General features: G+C 40.2%; 1 protein-coding gene across 16 annotated transcripts in view; it reads left to right on the top strand.

Annotated features, from left to right (window-relative positions):
• Positions 1-21,100, top strand: part of LMBR1 (limb development membrane protein 1) — a 138,365-nt gene that overhangs the window by 91,716 nt on the left and 25,549 nt on the right. For 12 of the 16 annotated variants that reach the window (XM_081535401.1, XM_081535397.1, XM_081535399.1 and 9 more), the window contains 6 exons: positions 10,543-10,623; positions 12,864-12,940; positions 13,585-13,662; positions 16,703-16,776; positions 16,986-17,076; positions 18,279-18,345. In XM_081535401.1, coding sequence (XP_081391527.1) covers positions 10,543-10,623; positions 12,864-12,940; positions 13,585-13,662; positions 16,703-16,776; positions 16,986-17,076; positions 18,279-18,345 — 468 coding nt within the window. Of the gene's footprint in view, positions 1-10,542; positions 10,624-12,863; positions 12,941-13,584; positions 13,663-16,702; positions 16,777-16,985; positions 17,099-18,208; positions 18,346-21,100 lie in introns of all 16 variants that reach the window. The other 4 variants (XM_081535400.1, XM_081535396.1, XR_014067088.1 and 1 more) reach the window with 3 other exon arrangements.

Below are 21,100 nucleotides of genomic sequence, written 5' to 3'. Positions count from 1 at the left end.
TTTCATCTTCATGATAAAAAGTATATCACCTTTGGTGGCAGTTACTTTCCTGCTTCATTCTAATCTTTTTAAAAGCATTTTCCATTGAGGTTTGTACTAATTCTTTATTCTTAAGAGCACAGAAGATGTACTGATTTCATTTTTGCTGTATCTTTGTATTATGAAAAGTAAAAGATTGAAAAAAATCCCCAGACATCTTCATTTTTTGTGGAACTCAGTAACCTGTAGTCCTAGAATCTTGTTTATCCCTCAGCCAAGTTTACCAGGCAGTCTGTGCTTGCTCAGAGTGGTAGTGTCCTGTCAGAGGCTTCCCCGTCATCACTGGAAACGTGGTTGGCTGTACGATGCCTTTCACGTGCCGCCCTCAGCGGCGTAAGGACGCTGGGCTTCACCTCACGTCCTCTGCAGTACTTTCATCTCGACTTCCCCTGGGCATTCTCTTCTAGTCTTGTAGTAGTTGTTCTGTTGGTTATACCACTCATGTAGGAGTAACTCACATTTACCAGACTCTGGGAATAGTAGACAGTCTGAAGTTGATCAGATACTGACTTTCATCAAGAACATACATAGATAGCAAAGATTGTTGACACCAAATGACCCCTTTGGGGGGAATATTGTGATAGAAGAAAGGATTTAGTAACATCTTGACTTTATGAACTAACAGAAGGAATATTAATTCTAATGGTAACACTAAGTAAATGGTTTCTTTTTAGTAAGACACCGACATTTGCGTCCAAGGGTCTGAAACTATAGGAGACATCTTGTTACAATTTATTCAGCTTCTTGGGCCATATAATCACTTCCATGACAATAAAATATGGCCCAAATAGTGAGATGAAGACGGGATGAAATGAGGTGACTGAAGAGATACAGTACCAGTAGATGAAGACTACTTAGGAATAATTCAAGAGTCAAGTATCGTGGATTCTCTGAAACTGAGAGAGAGAGATTGCTCTGTGTAGACGATCCAGATTTGTTAGCAGAAGATGAGTTTACAGGAGCTGCTTGTGTAACCACATCCAGGTGATGGTGGTGTTCCCAAGAGTAACGGTAAAGTGATCTTAACACCTTATCTGGCTTAAGATACACCACTACCTTGTAGCTAAAGTAGGGGAAAAAAGGGCCAAACCTTTCATTGTACACAGTTTCATATAATGTTCCTAAAATTGTTTAATATTCTGCATATTGCCTGTGATCATTTTATAATGAAACTGTTTAGCATTTTCAAAATTGTGTTGGATATAAAGAAATCTCATATTTCTTGGTTCAGTAACTAGCCATATTTTTGTGCATATGTCAGAAGTAAACAGAAACTATTTTAACAAATGTTAGCATTGCAAATGGAATAGAAATGGAAGTAGAGTTTCTGAGTGTATGACTTGTCTGTCTCCTCTGTAGATAGTAATAGTGTTTGTTCATGCCCAGGTAGATGGTTTAGAGATTGCATGTCCAGGCTTCAGTTTTCAAAAGCTTTGTGGGGTCTGTCTAATCACCAGTGGCTTTATGGTGTATAGTAATTGGTGTTTGCTTAGGGGATGGAGATTGTTCATTCTATGAATTATTAGGAGTCTTGGGTTTCAACAGCAAACTCGTTTGTCTAAGTGACTAGGAATAATGAAAAGTATTTGAGTGACCTCACATTCTTGGTGACAGAGATAACTTTGGTAGGTTCAAAGTACTAAATATAATCAAAATTTTAAAGAATTGCTTAGATAATAGATTTTATAACTAGCTTTCTTTTATCTATACACTAAATTTAAAAGTTAAATGAAACAATAATGTATATACTAGAGGCATCTATTTTCAAGTAGTAATCATTAGAGACAAAGTTTAGGACCCTGGATTGTTTAGGGTACTGATTTGTTTAGGAAGATTGTTTTATTGCTTCTATTCTTTGAATTATTTACATAGTCATTTGGAGATTTGTATTGGTTTTTAGAAATGCAGCATTATATATTGTACAGTAAATAGTGTCTGTCCTTTAATATATGAATACATATCAGTTAAGGCTCTCTTACATATTAAGAAAAGGTGTGAGGACAGCTTAATTGTTGAAGTGCTGGACTTTGGGAAATTCTGTTATCTTGGGAGCAAAATATTTTCAATGCCACACTAGTTTTTCAGCTTAAGAATAAAGCTGGGAAAATTTGCCTTCAGCTATTAGTTTTCCTGAATCCAGAGAGACGGGTGGGGCAGGATCAAAAATACTCATTTGATCAAAGTTATTGGCTCTGAAGGTATTCTTACCTGTGTAAGAAAGATGAAAGGTGTTGTTTTTATTGCATGCTGGTAACAGTGTAATTTTGAACTAATTGGTGGTGAACTGCCAATCACCTAGGGGGAATGCAAATAGATACTCTTACAGTTTCCTTTGAGGCAGTGAAATCTTATGTTGAGGCTGGAAGGAAAACAGAATAATACCGTTAAATTGACCTTAAATGAGCTGCTTTGTGGTTTTCTTGGAGAATCCCTTTTTATTTTTCACGACTAGTCCAAACAGGTTTTGTCTACCAATTTGACTTATTGACTAGACAATGCTGACATTGAACATTTTAGATTCATTTTGAAATAAAGTAATAATACAGTTCTTTAGGATATTTTGATGATTTTGTTGATATAACTTAAATTTGTATAACATTCCAGTACTTGTTTGTGGTGTGTCATGATTCCTTACAAGAGCCATCATTTCCTTTTATATTGAAATATTCTGCCCAAACAAGCTTGCTTTTCTCACTTAGGAAATGAGATATACAGTAAAAGGTGGTGATGTCTTTGAAAATTGTGTTATTGCAGATGAAAATCTAGTCATTTAGTAAAACCATAATTTCTTTAAGGACAATAAGAATGTATTCTTGATTTTAGTGTGCAGGTCACTCAGTGTTTATTAACTACCTATTGTGTGCCTAGCATTGTGTCATCAAAAAAAATAAAAACAGTGTTACAGAAACATCAGTTTAGTTATTTTCCTTTGAAAACTTTGATTGGCCTGGACATCTGTACTGAGCTTTTAAGATATCACACCCATAAAGTAAGCATTTATATCTTTTAATTTTACATTAACAGCAGGAATACTATCTACTCTGATTCCCTTTCAAAATTCTGAATAGTCATCATTATTATTTCTAGCAGTGAACTGGTTACTGGAATTATGCTTTTCTTTACAAGCATAGGGGATGAAGCATAGTTTGGGATTGTATTTGTAATTTATTAGGTGTAGAAGTTAAATGAGCATTAGCTGCAGATACATACCATATAATTTATAAAGAAATGGAATGAAAAGTAAAATATTCTTACCTCTAAGACTATTAAATTCAAAGATACTTGAAAATCTTATAATGCTATGCCGTCTTACTGTAAATCTGTTTGTTATACAGAAGTATCCATTAATTCCGTAACTTAAGTGTCTTTCTTTTGCTTTGGCTGCCAGAAACTCTAAATTTGTAGTAGAAGTGTAGTAGTTTGAGGCACACTACCTGAATACCTCTATACTATCTTTATCCCTGTTCTCTGATCAACTATATATTGGGAAGCCAAAAAACTCATGAGTTCTGGAAACACTGTATAACATTTCAGTGCTTTCGAGACCTCAGGTTCTCCAGAAGGGAGAGTGCTGGGTTTGTCTCTGTAGTGATGGACAGGAGTGAGAACGGAGGTGCAGAGGGGACAGCCCTCACCTTTCCCGGAACCCTAGGTGAGGCTGGAGCTCTCTGACTCCGCAGGAGGGCTCAGTGCGCTGTGCTGCCTTGTGTTGTTGGCCTGAACCCTCTCCTGAGTCTCTCTCCCTTAAAGAAAGGAGTGCTGTTTATACCCTGCGAGATGCCAGAGCACTGAGTCTTCTTCCTCCCGAGTCGGTGTTTCTGGCCGGTTCATCCCTAGTCCCCAAGAGCACCTGTTACTGGCCCTGCAGATGTCTGTCACTGTTTGAGGGCCGGTCTGCCTGGAGAGGGATGAGGGAGCAAGAGCAGCATATCTGGACGTGGCGTTTGCTCAGGGCGGAGAGCGCAGGCCAGGATGAGCATCTAGAGACCCTGCTTCTGATTGAAGTCAGCTGTTGGGAGAGACAGAGGAGAATTCTTACTCAGCCCCCCAAAGTGGTACAGGCTATCAAAGAGATATCAGTAGAGCAGAGGAAAGACTGCCGAGAATCTGGGGACACGGTTTAAACGCAGTGGACGAGCTGAGGCGTCCTAGTGATAGGACAGGGTCTCCAGGGGGCGCCCAGGCCCTCACTCCAGAGCCTGTGCGCGTGTCCTCGTGCATTGCGCCTGGGGGCGCCCAGGCCCTCACCTCCAGAGCCTGTCCCTGCGCACGGCGCCAGGGGGCGCCCAGGCCCTCACCTCCAGAGCCTGTCCCCGCGCACGGCGCCAGGGGGCGCCCAGGCCCTCCCCTCCAGAGCCTGTCCCCGCGCACGGCGCCAGGGGGCGCCCAGGCCCTCACCTCCAGAGCCTGTCCCCGCGCACGGCGCCAGGGGGCGCCCAGGCCCTCACCTCCAGAGCCTGTCCCCGCGCACGGCGCCAGGGGGCACCCAGGCCCTCACCTCCAGAGCCTGTCCCCGCGCACGGCGCCTGGGGGCGCCCAGGCCCTCACCTCCAGAGCCTGTCCCCGCGCACGGCGCAAGGGGGCGCCCAGGCCCTCACTCCAGAGCATGTCCCCATGCACGGCGCCAGGGGGCGCCCAGGCCCTCCCCTCCAGAGCCTGTGCGCGTGCACGGTGCCTGGGGGCGTCCAGGCCCTCACTCCAGAGCCTGTGCGCGTGTCCCCGTGCACGGCGCCTGGGGGCGCCCAGGCCCTCACTCCAGAGCCTGTCCCCGCGCACGGTGCCAGGGGGCGCCCAGGCCCTCACTCCAGAGCCTGTGCGCGTGTCCCCGTGCGTGGCGCCAGGGACTCTCTGCGGTGCTTCAGTGAGGGGGTTGGGATTATCCTGAATGGTCTGGTGGGCAGGCGCCGTGTCATCACAGCAGGGTGAGGAGTGAGAGATGACGCAGGTGGTCACAGAAGGGGACGTGGCGCAGGAGCAGAGGGTGGAGTGACCGGAGGAAAGGCCCCTGAGCCGAGAAGTGCTGGCGGTCTCCAGAAGCCGCGTCTCTGTGGAGTCTGCAGAGGGCGCAGTCCTGCCCCGCCTCCGTGGTGGACTCCCGACCTCCAGAACGGAAGGCAAGACGTCCGCGCTACTTTAAGTCACTGAGTTTATGGTAGTTTGTTACAGCAGCAGTGGAAAAATGATACAGTCTTTCTGAAAACTGAATCAGTCATCTGGTAGAATCAAGTGAGAGAAACGAAAGTATGGAGAGAAGGAAATCAGTAATGAAATACAGACATGGACTACAGAGGTAATATACCTAGTCTAAGTAACATCTAGAGGGAGAAAAAAGAACAACTAGGAAAAAAGTAAATAAGTAATAGACGAAATAGTCCATGAGCTGAGGAAAGAGTTGAGTATACATTAAAAAGTTTGCAGAGTCCTAGGTAAGATTATTAGCAAGAAATTGAAAAGATCCAGTTATCCTATTAGATTCATGGATTCTAAGAATAATGATAATAATAAAAGGTTTACTGGCTTTCACATAGAAGAGTCACTTACAAAGGAGAGAGAAAGAAGAATTAAACTTCCCATTTATCACCTGTTAAGGATTATTAAGTTCTCTGGAGTCTTAAGGGTGCAGGGAAGATAGCAATTAAAAATTCATGCAATTCTAAAAATGTCATGTACCTATTAGGACAGAAAAAGGCATTCATTTATTCATTTTAGAATAGTATGTTTAGTGACTAGGTACTATTCTAGTCATTAAGGATATGGTAGCTCCATACCAGTGGAAGAATGTAGTAAAAATCTCAAACTAAGTATTTTTAAAACCACCTCAGCACAAACCATGGTTTAGGAGGGGTGGGTGGAAAGCAGTGAGAGAATGCTTTCTAAATAGCATTGTGAAATTTCACCTTGGTGGGGGATCAGTTTCCTAGTAAGGTTTCCCTGTGGGGTTTTATGTTGAAACAAATATAAGTCTTAAGTCTGTGTGCTCAGAATGAGAAAGTAACCACTGAAGTGTCAAATTAACATGAGGGAAAAGAATAAACAGAAATTCTACTTGCTGGGGAAAGAAGAAATGATAAGCAAACTAAAATAAACAGGAATCACGAAATCATGTGACAGGAGGGAGGGCATCCGTCTCTGTCACAAGCCAGCTTGTGGGCAGCGGGGCTCAGGGCCTGGGGTCACTGATGCGCTGCTAGAACACCTGCCTTGCAGCCCGCTCTGTGCACAAACTTCCGGTTACATGAAACTGTCTCCGCATTTTTGAGGTGAGTTTTCAGACAAGCACAGACCTAAAAGAAGGAGAACTTGAGCGGAGAAGGCCACACAAATGTTTTGAAATTGAGCAGACCTGAGAATTTTAGTAGTGACTAATTCAGCAGACCCGAGGACGCTGAATCCTACCCCATCTGTCCTTGATTAATACCCCAACCCCTGAAAGTCCCTGAAGTGGCAGCAGCAGACACCTGCCAAAGTGGGGCTGAGTGGGATGAATTCAGACAAGGAGGACTGGCTGTGAAGCCTGCTCATGAAAGAGTTTGATCCCCATCTCTCCCCTCTATCCAGGGTTTCAGACCACTGCCTCTTCCCCACCCCAGCAGAAGAGGGAGTTATTTTCCAGAGAAAGGAAACCTGTGGCCTGGGCGTGGGTCGAGGGAGTGGTGGATGGATGAGTGCTTACAGACTAAATGCCTGGGCCCCTGGGACAGCCGAGCTCTAAAACCCCGAGAAGGAGATCAGAAGAGTCTTCTCTGGGAACTCCGTCTGTCCAGGAGAGCCTCACAGGCTCCTAGCAATTGGGTGCCCATGAAGAACCCACTGGAGCACCCAACAGGAAGTCTTGTTGCAATTGTAGAATTTCAAATCAAATTATCATTTTAATGCTTCCTTCTTAAGTATGAACAGACAACTCAGACTCACCAAACCTAAGAGGAAGACTTCTCCCAGGAAAGTAGGAACCGAAACACACACACAGTGAAGGATGCTGGGGGAGAGCAGAGCAGGCACGCGCAGGATGAGAACGCGCACACGTGAATCTGTCGTTAGCGCTCTGTGAGAGGCTGGGGCTGCATCCATGAGAAGGGCCAGGGTGCCGTAAAAACGGAATAGCTGGCCAGAGAAAGGGCTCCTTGAAACTTAGAAAGGGTAATATGTCTAAAGGATTGGAAGATCAAGAAGATAGATCAAAATGGGCAAAAATAAGGTGGAGTTAGAATATTAGAGAACCAGTTCAGGACATCTAACATCCAACTAATAGGAATTCCAAGTGGGGAGAGCAGAGAAAATTAGATGGAGGAGGTGACAAAGTCAAGCAGATGTCCCAGTCCTAAAGGGCAGGACTCGGGGATTGAAGGTGCTCACCCAGGCCCCAGCCTGGGACACAAGAGTGACTCCCGACCCCTGGACAAGGCCCACCTGTTCCCCAGGGGAGATGAGAGGCAGGTCGCACTCAGGCCCACAGGGAGAAGAGCTTCACACCGCTCAGAGCCAGCCCTGGGAGCTGGCAGATGGTGCAGCAATGGCATCACAGTTCTGACGGATAAGTGGTTTTGACCTGACTAATAAGTAATAATAAATAAGGTTCCCTTGCAATTTCTTGATTTTCCTGCATTAACTATTACTTGATGACTACAGAAGATGAGAATTTAAGTTTCTGTAAGTCACACGCCTTGTCATTCCTCATTTATGTCTTTTAAATAAAATAATTTATATTCAACCAAATTTTAATATTGACTTGGATAGTTTCAAAAAAATTACCTCCCATTATCTTTTCTTCACAAGCTACTGGAGGAAATAAAGACATTTGGGAGGAAAGCTTAGCTTTTAATTCGTGGTAAGTACATAAAAAGCTAAGCAAATGGAAAAAAAGATTAATTCTGGGAGTAAAAAAGAAAAATGTTATGGAAGAAAGGAGAGCTCATGGTAGTATGTTTCATGGGTAAACAGTGGATAAAGTTTGTATTATAATAATATAGACATTGAATATTGATCTAATCAAAATTATCAATATGATGTCTGAAAGGTAGAGATGAATATAAAGAAAAGCATTAAAGACAGTGGGACTCATGATGCAATGATAAAAGGTGGGATTCGTGAGGGACATGCTACAGTTTTATAGGAGCCCCAAAATCTTAGCAAATACAAACACATAATGAAAAAAAATCTTAAAAATTAGGAAAAAGCTAATTAATCAAAGTACAGTTGTAGTGGGGGGTTGTTAGTTTGCTCATTTTAGAATTTAGTAAATAAAATAGAAATGAGCTTCCCAAGTGTCTCAGTGATAAAGAATCTACCTGCCAGCGCAGGAGATGTGGGTGCAGTCCCTGGATCGAGAAGATCCCTTGCAGAAGGAAGTGGCAACGCACTCCAGCGTTCTTGCAGGGATAACCCCACGGACAGAGAAGCCTGGCGGACTGCAGTGCATAAGGTTGCAAAGAGCTGGACACGACTAAGTGACTGAGCACACAGGCATGGAACTGTACAAAGCACTGGAGAAACAGCAGAAACTATGAATATTATATTCATATAATGTGCATGTTAAAGTAACAACGGGAAAACGTCATTTAACCTGCATACTGGCAAAACTTCAGGAGTTACAACATCCACTGCTGGCAAGACTGGGAAACACAGATCTTCTTGACTTAGGATGGGTTACCTCCTGATAAACCCATCGTAAGTTGAAAATACCTAACCTACCAAACACAGTTTAGCCTGGCCTACCTAAAATCGGTCACCCTGCTAATTTAACTTATATGCAGAGTACATCGTGAGAAACGCTGGGCTGGAAGAAGCACAAACTGGAATCAAGATTGCTGGGAGAAATATCAATAACCTCAGATATGCAGATGACACCACCCTTATGGCAGAAAGTGAAGAAGAACTAAAGAGCCTCTTGATGCAAGTGAAAGAGGAGAGTGAAAAAGTTGGCTTAAAGCTCAACGTTCAGAAAACTAAGATCATGGCATCTGGTCCCATCACTTCACGGAAAATAAATGGGGAAACAGTGGAAACAGTGTCAGACTTTATTTTTTTTGGCTCCAAAATCACTGCTGATGGTGATTGAAGCCATGAAATTAAAAGACACTTGCTTCTTGGAAGGAAGGTTATGACCAACCTAGATAGCATATTTAAAAGCAGAGACATTACTCTGCCAACAAAGGTCCGTCTAGTCAAGGCTATGGTTTTTCCAGTGGTCATGTATGGATGTGAGAGTTGGTGAAGAAAGCTGAGCACCGAAGAATTGATGCTTTTGAACTGTGGTGTTGGAGAAGACTCTTGAGAGTCCCTTGGACTGCAAGGAGATCCAACCAGTCCATCCTAAAGGAGATCAGTCCTGGGTGTTCATTGGAAGGACTGATGTTGAAGCTGAAACTCCAATACTTTGGCCATGTCATGCGAAGAGTTGATTCATTGGAAAAGACCCTAATGCTGGGAAGGATTGGGGGCAGGAGGAGAAGGGGACAACAGAGGATGAGATGGCTGGATGGCATCACTGACTCGATGGACATGGGTTTGGGTAAACTCCAGGAGTTGGTGATGGACAGAGAGGCCTGGCGTGCTGGGGTTCATGGGGTCACAAAGAGTCGGACATGACTGAGTGGCTGAACTGAACCTAAAATCGGTGCTCAGAGCACTGTGCACGTAGCCGTTAACATCAGCCTACAGTTGGGCCAAATCATCTGATACCAGGCATATTTTATAATGAAGTGTTGCTAGAAATATAAATCATTACAAGAATTTATTATAATCACAATGTTTGAGGGGAAAGTAACCTTTAAATATCTTTTAAAACTGTAAATGCTCATATTGTTTGACTCTGCAGACTAGATTTTGAGACTGTCCTACAGAAATAATAAAACCAGAATGTGCTGTATGTGCCTAGAAGAATGTTCATAGTGGCAAAAAAATTGAGGAAAACCTGAATATTCATAAACAGAATACTTCTGGATAAAATTGACATATGTCCATACTCAAATATTTATTCAGCTGTTAAATTAGCGCTATTTGTCAGCATGGACATACCATTAACTAGGAAAGCAGGTGGTGAAATAATGTCTGATTTTCCCTATTCTTAAAAATATATAGTGAAGACTGTGAATATGATGGAATATGTATCTGTGACTGTGTATTTGCAGATGGAGAAAGCATCACCCAAGCTGCTGGCAAATTGTCCCATTCGGGAGGTGGGATGATGAGGCAATTTTGATCTTCATTCACTTTTTATTATAAGCACATGATACTTTTGTAATTAATAAAAAAATTAATAATAGATCAAATAAGAATTTTACCAGAGAAAGACTTTTTCTAGGAGTTATGTAGTGTTTAATCAGCAAGAACTTGGAAGTTTTTCGGGGTACGGAAATGGGTGTATGTTTCTGTGAATCACAGCAGCCTTTGTTTCCATTATCAGTGATCAGGGTTGGCAGTGTGTGTTTTGTGTTTCATTGCCTGTGAAGCCTGTGTGTTCTGGGCTCTGCTGTTCCACTTCTCAGATGTGCTTGCTTTCACTAGGACTCTCGTCATCAGTGGAATATAACGTAACAGAGTTGCAACAAGAACTTGAAAATGTAAAGATTCTGAAGAAAAAATTAGGTATTGTACATTTTTTTCCTTTTTTCTTCGACTTATGTATTGGACTTTGTTTCTTATTAAAGACTTTAGTGTAGTCTGTAATATTTTTAAAAATTATGAAATCTCTATGTCACAAGCTTTCAGTCTGCCCAAACCATTAATAAAGAATGTCTTTTAGTTTGGAGGGAGGATGAACATGGATTTATTCGCTTTTTTTGGTTGCTGTCTTGTATGTGTACAAAATGAGTTTTCATAGATGATGATGCTCAAATATATCACTCCACTATCTTTTTCACTTGTATTATCTCTGATAAGTAATCTTCTGTTATTCTTAACTTTCAGTGCCTTTTTTTCTTTGTATTTATCCTTCTTGAGATGTGTGGCATTTCATGAGTATGTGCCTTAATGTCTTATATCCACTTGGGCAGTTGTTGGTCATTGTCTCATCCGATAACTGCAGCTGTTCCTTTTCTTTTATCTCCTCAGACTTCAGTTACAATATGCTGGACCTTTTCATTCTTAAAGTTTTCTGTTTTCTCTCCTTTTTAATTTATGTGCTTTGGTCTGATATTTTCTACTGATCTGTCTTCCATGTCACTCTTTTCAGCCGTGTTACAACTGTTGTCAGAACTATCTGTTGAACTCTGAACTTCAGTTACAGTGTTTTTCAGTTCTAGAATTTTCATTTGGTTATTTTCCTTGATTCAAATTGTGACATTTTCCATTTTGTTGCTTATATTGAACATATTAGTTAGTAATAGTTGCTTTAAAGTTGCTTTCTTTTATGTCCAGTATCAGGATCTGCTGAAAGTCTGCTTCTGTTGTCTTCTTTTTCTCTGTCCTACCTCCTGGTAACATTTCTCATATAAAACTGTAGAGACTCTGCATGATGCTTTGTTCTTATTGAGAGGATTTCCTTCCACTTCTGGTTGGAGTTAGGGTAGGGACAGGTCAGTCTAGTCTGTCTGGGCTTAAAGTCATTTGAGACTGGGTTTTGGTCTTTGTGAGGGCTTGTCTGTTTCCAATTTGGCCTTCCTCCTAGGCTACAGCTTTTCCTTGGTCCTAGCTGAAAGCCTGCTTGTTTTGTTGTCCACTCTGACCCCATCTTCTTCGTGCGGCCTAAGCCTAACAGAAGCCTTGCTCAGCTTCTCTGCCTCCTTCTGCCCCTTTTGGCTCCTTTTCTCAGCCTCTGAGCCACGGATACCTGGAAGGGGAAGGTAGCTGAGTGTTTTTGCTCTTTCCTTTCCTGTGAGCACAGCCTCTCAAAGTCTAGCTGCCGTGGTAGCTCCAAGCCCTGCTTGTGTTGCACTGGCTCTGTTGAGTGTGCTGGGAGCTTTGCTTCAGCATCGTTTTCTTTTACCCCCAACTTCTGTGTTAGTTCCCAGCCTGTGGGTCTGTTTGGAAAGTACAGCGCAAGGGAGCGCGGTGCGCACTGAGGCTCCTGTCAGTTCATCTCACACAAAATGGCCCTCCGTTTCCATCATCATGGTGGCTCTCTGATATCTTCATACACATTGCTTTTTAAAAAATTAAATGTGACCCATCTTTTCCAGTTGTAGCATAAGGATTGGGGTGATACAAGGTAGACTTTGTCACTAGAAGTCGAGTTTTGCTTCCAGCCTTTAGAAAACCAGGAGTGTTTATCTTTGGGTGTGGGGTTAGAGGGGATTCTTACCCATGTTACCTGGTACTCCAGGTCTCTGTCAGTGTGTCAGACTATTAGTATGTAAATAGGTAAATCAAAAAAAATACAGAGGTGACTTTGTTTTCAGGAGTAAGCTGTATTTCCACAATATATTTAGTTAATAATTGAAACGTCTTTGCAGCATTCCTTGGTGGCTCAGACAGTAAAGAATCTGCCTGCTATGCGAGAGACCTGGGTTCGATCCATGGGTTGGGAAGATCCCTCTAGAGAAGGAAACGGTAACCCACTCCAGTATTCTGGCCTGGAGAATTCCATGGACAGAGGAGCCTGGAGGGCTACAGTCCGTGGAGTTGTAAAGAGTCGGACATGACTGAGCAACTCTCACTTCACTTTGCAGCGTTAAGATTTGAGCATCATAGGATTGAGCTGTTTCATATAGCAACTGATTTTAAAATAGTTTGTGGAGGAAAATTAAAAACAATTTATGGCTTTAGGAAAATATTTATGTAAAAATAATACATACTGGTTGTAGTAATAGGGAATGAAAATGTGAATCTGGAGAGAGTTTTTAGAAATTGCTGAAACTTTCATTCTATTTTGTTTTTCCTTGTAATAGAGAGGCGCAAAAAGGCTTCAGCATGGGAAAGAAACTTGGTGTATCCTGCTGTTATGGTTCTCCTCCTCATTGAGACAGTAAGCATTTATTCGCTGTTAAATAAAGCAAATTATTTTCTATTTACTTTAGCATTTGTGTGTGACAGTTCCCTCCGCTAAATGCTTCCAGGTAAACGGGTTTTCTGTCAACAGGCTTTAAATCCATGTATGCTTTTTTTTTTTTTGGTAAAAACTCAATAGAGCAGGAATTAAAATTAAGGGGAATTTTTAAAAAGTTCTCAAGATTATCTGTTTCCTCATAAAAGTGGGAAATTCATTCTTTTGTTTCAATTGGAAATTAAGAAGAGACACGGTGTTGCTGACGCCCCACCCAGACTCTGTGACAGGGCGGGAGGATTATCGGGTTCGTGCTGATAACATTTCAACCATTTGTTAAGTGTGTGCAGTTGGGGTTTCCAGTTGGTGAAATCGGTTGATAAATGGACCTATGTTACTAGCTTTTGTCTTAAGCTTTGAGATTACAATACTTGGCAGAATTTTTGAGAATTTATTCTGAAATTTTTATAGTCTCATTATTTCAGGTTTATATGTAGAATTTTGGTCTTTACTGCTTTTCCTCTATTCTGAAGCATACATTTAGTTGGTTACTGAGATTTTAATATATGTATATTGGCAAAATATCTTTGAAATTCAGAACTGATGGCTTACTTTTTCTATTGTAGTCCATTTCTGTCCTCTTGGTGGCTTGTAATATTCTTTGCCTATTGGTCGATGAAACAGCAATGCCAAAGGGAACAAGGGTAAAGTAAAACACTTAATGTCTTTCTTTTGCAAAAATATTCTATGTCTACCCTGAGTGTTTCAAATAAGTAGATGAAAGCATTTGCCTTATGTATATATATACTTCAAGCTGTATGAACTTCTTTATGCAAGAGCTTTCATAAACAGTGTTTATAAACTATGTTTTTTGTTTCTGATTTCTTATTTTAGATTGTCTGGGCCTTGTATCAAGTATCAGAGTTTCCTTTTATACTTTGTATTAGCGTTTATCTTTGTTTTACTGAAATTCATATTTGTGATCCTTTAAGAAAATGTATATTCCGTGAAATAGTGAAATATAAAGATTTTATGTTGAGATGATTGGATGGCACCACCGACTCTATGGACGAAAGTTTGAGTAAGCTTTGGGAGTTGGTGATGAACAGGGAAGCCTGGCGTGCTGCAGTCCATGGGGTCGCAAAGAGTCGGACACGACTGAGCGACTTAACTGAACTGAAAGAGTTTATTAGATGGATTCATTGAGTTTGCATAAGATCCAAATATGGTTGTAAGGACTCATGCTTCAGAAGAGTTAGACATTGTGTGAACTTGAATCAAAATGTTCAGTTGCTGGAGGGAGTCAGATGTACATCTTTTCACAAATTAACTTAATTTTTTCTCTTTTTAAAAAATTAATGATTTTATTAAATTCCAGCAGTTAGTCTATTTATATATATTTTCCATATGGAAGGTAGTTTCCCCTAAATACTCATGTAAGCCTTTCTTTTTCTAGGTGTCTTTATAAACCTTTTGATACTTAAAGTAGCATTTAAGTTTTGACATTTTATTATCCTTTTTGAAGTAAGCACCTTTGCCATTTCCCCATAGAAATGACTTCAAAAGTTTTCCAGACTTTTCATTCTTTGGGGGAAAAAAATTTTCTTAACCCTTTCTGGGATCTTCTGTCTGGTCTAAGAATTAAGTTGAAATGAGACAGATTAACAGAAGAAAGCTATTTAATTATGTGTATAGGGAGCGCTGTAACAATAGTGAGACCCCAGGACAAGTTGGGCAACTGCAGCTTATATTCCTCTGTAGAGAAGAAGAGGGTCGGGGGTTGGGGCTTTGAAATGAAGGCAGTTCTCCTGGAGGTGGAAAAGCAGCTGTTTGGTAAACTATTGGACCCAGAACAGACTTTGGTCTCCAGATCCTGCCAGGTTCCTGGGACCACACTCAGCCCTGACCGTGGAGGGCCTGGTGAGGGTGCCCCTCGTGGACCAGGGCCTCTGTCCACATTCTTTCAGGCAGCTAAGGGGTGAAGTGGAGGCGGGCCAAAACGGAGGCTGACCATCCTCTTATTTCTTAAAAACAGCCTGAAAGGACCCTCATGCCAGAGAGATGCCTTCTGGGGTGGCAGACTCTGCTCCCCTGCATGCCACTGCTCTGCACCGCAGGGTCCCCTTTTTGTCTCATAGAAAAAAGCCAGTGTTTATCTTAATTCCTTTCCTTGGGTCCAAGGTAAGGAACCCTGTTCTTTCAGAAGCGAATTCTTTGGGCAGTATTTTCCGTTAACTCCCTGCCCCCAGCCCCTTCAGTGCCTGGTCACCTCTCACTGCTGGAGCCTCCCAGCTTGCTCCAGGCTCCTCACCCCACTAACCGACAGCACCAGGGAGCAGCCCTCTTCCACCGCAGCCTCGTCCTCGGCACTGTTTAGACTCAGGCCTAGTGATGAGCAAGGAGTCCCCTACCAAGCTGCCCTCTGTCTGCCTTTTTAACCCCGTGTTACGTAGCGCGCACTGCGTAAGGCCCGAGCCCCACGATACACTTTTATACCATTCCCTTCGTGCATGGTACACGTGGTAGGCTCTGTTGATGACTGTGTGATAAAATCAGAGCATCTTAATCCTGCCTGTAGGCCTTCTGTTGAGACAGAATGTTTCCAAGGTGTTTCCCATCTGAGTTAATAGGATTTCTATTAGCATTATTTATTTTTCTTCAAAAGATTGACAAAAGTTGACAAATTCTTTGTCCCTTACCTTATTTATATATGACATTTCAATGAGTATTCTAACTTCTGTATGCCTAAATTAGATTGGATAAATAATTTGTATAATGTTATTTATTGTTTTTTGTTTTTTTCATTAGGCTGACTTTATATTCCTAATTATCCTGGTACATCTGTGACATATCATTGAAGCTGATACCAGAATAGTAGTTCATATTCAGAGAGTTGCTTTAATTAGTAAGCTTTGAAAAAATTGTTCCTACTTCAGTAAGAAATGATTTTTTGCCTGTCTGGCCTCATCAATAAACACAACTTTTCTGCTTGTTTTGTTAAGTTCCAGATAAAGGTAGATTTTGAGAATAGATACAGTGTTTAGGAAAACATGTGCAGCATTACATTTGAAGAATCGGTGTTGGTTAGACCCCTGGCCTCTTAGGGGCACGGGGCTTTCAAGAGCAGTGACAGGGTACGTGCGCTCCCTCTCCTCCTTTGCTTAGCCTCCTTCTGACGCACTTTAACTGTACGCTTTCTGTATGTTGCCTCGGGGCTCAGACAATTACATGTTCTATTCTTACTGTACTGTTACATTTAAAGATTTTTTTCCCAAGAGCATTTAGGATTTAACAATAAACCCAGATAAAGAATCTACCTGCCAATGCATGAGACTCAGGAGACACGGGTTGAATCCCTGGTTCAGCAGGATCCCCTGGAGGAGGAAACGGCAGTCCACTCCAGGATTCTCATCTAGGAAATTCCATGGGGTCACAAAGCGTTGGACACAACTGAACGTGCACGCGCGCACACACACATAATCCTGTCATTTTGATAAGTGACTTAAATTATATTTGAGATGAAACAGAAATGTTTGCGCTTGTTAAAAGTGTTAGCATGTGGTTGGTTTAGCTGGTGAATTCAGTCTCATGCCATGCTTTATTTTCCTTTGAAAGTCTAGGTGTTATTCCAGGGTGTTAAACATTTATAATTTCAACTGTCCTATATTTATGAAACAGCGATTTTCGGGAAACCAAATGTAATAGTGTCACTGAATTCTGAAAAGTGTTTTTTTTCCCCCTCAGGGGCCTGGAATAGGAAATGCTTCTCTTTCTGCTTTTGGTTTTGTGGGAGCTGCACTTGAAATCATTTTGATTTTGTATCCTTTCTTTAACTGGAGTTCTGTCTGTTAACAAGTTTTCTGTCTAGTTTTCTGGGACAATGGTAATTTACTAAGACACTTCCCTGGAAGAAAAAACAAGTCCGTCTTCCTCAAGCACTCCCAGTGGCATTTTGTTTGGTTTCCCTTTGGGCCTATTGGGAACTCCAGGAAGCATTCTTTGGGGAGTTTTCCCTTGACTCTCGCAGCTATCTTATGGTGTCCTCTGTCGTCGGTTTCTACAGCCTCCGATTTTTTGGAAGTTTTATTCCCAAGAAGGATGACACAACTATGACAAAGGTACCGTACTTTTAAGTCTTAGGTGACTGTGCCCCTCTTTTGCCTCCCGAGACAAACGGACGGTTTTATTTAGTGATTGCCCTGAATGGTTCATTTGCGGTTCTAGGTATTTGTTTGTAAGTTGCGTAAACACACACTGGAAGATTTTCAAAATGCTGAATGAGTGGGAAAAGGATGTGCTCTGTTTAATTTGGATGGTGTCCATTCACTTGTAAATGCGGAGGACCGCAGAGCTTGTTAACCAGCTATAGAAGGCACCTGAAAGGGCCCTTGTTTCCTGCAAAGAAGATGTATTGCTAATGAGTAACTTTGATTGTGCTGACTGTGCTTCAGGGAGCTTGTTTGAAATCTGAAGAACTTAGTTGCTACAAGTAGTAGAGACAAAAGTATTTCAAATTTGAATAATTAAAGCAAGAAGGAAGAGTTCTATTCAGAAACATTTTGTAGTCTGAGGCTAATTTGACTTTCTACAATATGTCATTGGCTTCTGAGTAACAAAGGCTGTTATCTTATATAGAGACTGTTGTAAAATATTCCCACAGGCTGACAATGAAGAATCACAGGAGCGGCTGGCTTCTTTTCTTTTTATCAGATTTTCCTTATTTTCAGCATATTCTAAAGGGGAGATATTATTTTTACATATCTTTATCTGTTTAAAATGTTATAGCTTCTTGAGATATTTAGCATGAGTAAACATAAGTACTAATCTGTGCTTTTGGCATCTTTTATTTATATGAAAGAATAAGCATAGGATATATTGAAATAGAATTGCTAGAATTTAGGTGTTTCAGATTTCTAGTTTTTTGGCTTTAAATCTTAGTTTACATTAGAAGTAGATATTAGATATCTTGAGCAGTAGTCTTGGCTTTAAAAAACAGAATCATTAGTATTAAAGTATGAATTCTTTTTTACCTGTTAGGCGAATCTTTTTGAAATCAGCAACCTCTGTCAATAATGTAAAATGCAATTTTCTCTTTGTGTCAGGTACTGTAAATACCTTCTAGAACTTACCAATAGAACTTTGAATGTTTGTAGAAAAAGTTGCTGGTTCTCTTTATTTTCTGTATTGAATAGTATCATTAAGAAGTTAGCAAAGTACCATAGGTAACTAGAATGTACAGTAACTTGCCAGTATGCGAATGGATTTTACTTAAGCGTATACTGTGTAGCTGCCCAATATTCTTCCTGATCTCTCATAACAGATCATTGGGAATTGTGTGTCAATCTTGGTTTTGAGCTCCGCGCTGCCTGTGATGTCAAGAACACTGGGTAAGTTTAAATGAGAAGTCTTCATATAAAGTCTGTACCTTTTAAAGTGTCTTTTCTAAACTTCTAAACTTTTCCAAAAAGATCACTCTTTGAAATATATTATTTCCTCCCATGTTATTTTATACCTTTACTTCTATAATTTATTTGTATATAGGGCTGTACCAAAACAAGTACTTTTATCAAATAAAGACCATTGATTTTTTTCAAATGCTTAGAAATATTCCTTTCCAAACAGTAGTCTTTATTTTTTTTCACTGACTGGTTAAGCTTTTGAGTCTTCTAGTGAGGAAACTGTTAAGTTTTTTTTTTTGTTTCTTTTTTTGATAAAACAATGCTTCATGTCTAGAAAATATTAAACTAATTTTTTCCTACATGAAATGTTTTTAAAAACGTATAATTTAGTATATGGTTTAAAAAATTGATAATCTGTAAAACGTATACTTTAAAGCTGCTTTTATGTCCAGGGCATAGACTTGAAAGCAGTGAGATCTTTGGGAGCATTGACATACCCACACTGACTTAAAGGGTATACTTTAGCTCCTTAGTTTTTTACTTGCCTGGCATTCATATAGTTTTCTTAATTTTTTGATGTACAAGAATATTTTGGTCATCTTTTAAAAGTAAAACATTTCTACTTTGTCGTTGAAACAGTTGAATAAATCTTCATTTGATGTTCTTTTGTAAAACACTGTAGCAGACTGTGTTCTCAGTTACTGGCTAAATATTATTTCAGACAAAAGTTTCCACTAGGCAGTTCTGTTCCATTTTCTAGTCTTAGATTTTGACTTGAGTGTTCACAAATTATTTTTAAAAATCCCATTATTCAACCTTAACAACCAGCTTATGACAAAAATTGCAAGTAACTTTGAATTGCTTTTGTTTTAGCTCTTATGTTGCCTCCATTATTTATTCAAGACTCATAGCTCTCAGGGATGCAGGCTGTGCCAAGAAAGTATAAGCTTCACAGTGATCTTCATAATTCTTACAGAGAATTCCATATTTTAGTAAAAGGTGAAATCTAAGTGTAAATGTAAAAGCGACCGCCTTTCCACAGACTAACACAAAGCTCATTTACTTAAGAGGTCTTATTTCCTTTGTGTTTGCGTTATAGGACTTGTTATTGTTTTGACATCTGCTTATGGTGTGCTAATCTTGAAAATGCCAAAAAATACATTTTTGTAACTTGATTTGTAGCTGTTGTCATTTGTGTTATGGCAGTCCAACAATTTCTGTGATATATCCAACCTACCATTTTATCATGTATGAAATTCACTGTGCATTGTTATTTAAGATTAATTGTTAATAGTAACATACACTGATTTTATGGAAGAAAATTACATGCTGAGTACCATTTTAATACAAAGAAAACAAATTAATGGCAAAATGTGCTTTTTGAAGATCAACACATTAAATTCCTGAGTAGTTTGCCATAGAGATAAATAAAAAGAAGAAAAAGAAAGATGGGACAATTAAAATGCAGCTAACAAACGCCTGGCCCCAGCTGTCCAAACAGGATTAATGGAGTGTATTAGGGTACAGTGAGTCATGTGGTGCTTTGCAAAATATCAACACACACTGCATTACATGTTATGCCCAGTGGCACTGAATAGATGAAAAGAAGTAAATACGTTAAACAGATTCATAGAGGCTTTTCACAGTATTAAAAAAGCACATTTCTAGACTAAAAGAAGAAGCTTTATTTTAGTCTTATGGGAAATGCAGACTAGAGAGCTACTTTGTCATTCCTCTGTTAACCCTTTAGAACTGAGTCTTTGATTTTAAGAAGATAAAATATAGAGAATTGTCATGAATATTATCCTAGTGTATAACGGGATTTTGATTTACTAGCTTGAAAGCTTATAAGACTAGAATAGAGGATGTATTTAACAACCGAATTCCAAGCTGTGAAAGTTTTCGCTCCTTCTCATTGCCTCTCACGAGGGAGGCCTGACCTTAGGGCGCTCTCATTTGCTTCTGAGAATTCACCAGCATTCTCAGTTAAACAGGAAACCGAGGAACAAGGGGAGTTATCACTCACCTGTATAAGTGCAGTTTTTCTCTTATTTTAATAATTTTTAGTAATGATAACTTTAATTGTAAATTAGAAATAGTTTGAATCCTGATTAATAATTCATTTGATGATATTTTTGCTTCAAAAATGAAAATATTTTTTAAAAGGTATAATTTGCCAATTGCTGTTGTTGCATCGTAAGTGTAAAATATAGCTTTGTAGTTGAATGCCTGGTATGATATGACAGACTTATTACAGAATTCCTCTGAAGTAGCTTCTTAGGTTTAAATAGAGAAGATTTTGTACTATTTTAAAAATTACCATGGAGTAATTTTAGAAGCGCATCACTTAACCACAGAGCATTAGGTGGTGAGGAGCATTTTGGCCATGTATTCTTAGCCAAATGAAATTAATAGAAGAGTATTTTGTCCATTGGAAACATGAAGAATCTGTGCTTGAGAGTTTTTATTCGAAATCTTTAAAACCTTTTAAAAGTGACGCCATGCCAGGGAATACAATTTCCAAAATGGTGTTTTGCTGCCTATATGTAGTGCGCAGGTTTTGAAGAATCCAACATTTTTGAGGCTATGATGTTCATATTTTTAGTAATCAGTTTACTCTTTGATATAATGAACTCTCAAGATGATTAGAGGAGATGGTTGACTAACAAGGTGAAAATAGAAGAGGGTCAAATCGAATAAATTACCTATAGATGCCCAGACTTTTCTATAATAAAATATTTTA

Source organism: Giraffa tippelskirchi, chromosome 10 (genome assembly GCF_054371585.1).
Source record: "Giraffa tippelskirchi isolate mGirTip1 chromosome 10, T2T-mGirTip1v1.2.pri, whole genome shotgun sequence".
NCBI lineage: Eukaryota > Metazoa > Chordata > Mammalia > Artiodactyla > Giraffidae > Giraffa > Giraffa tippelskirchi.
This window is presented reverse-complemented; position numbering and strand designations above follow the sequence as displayed.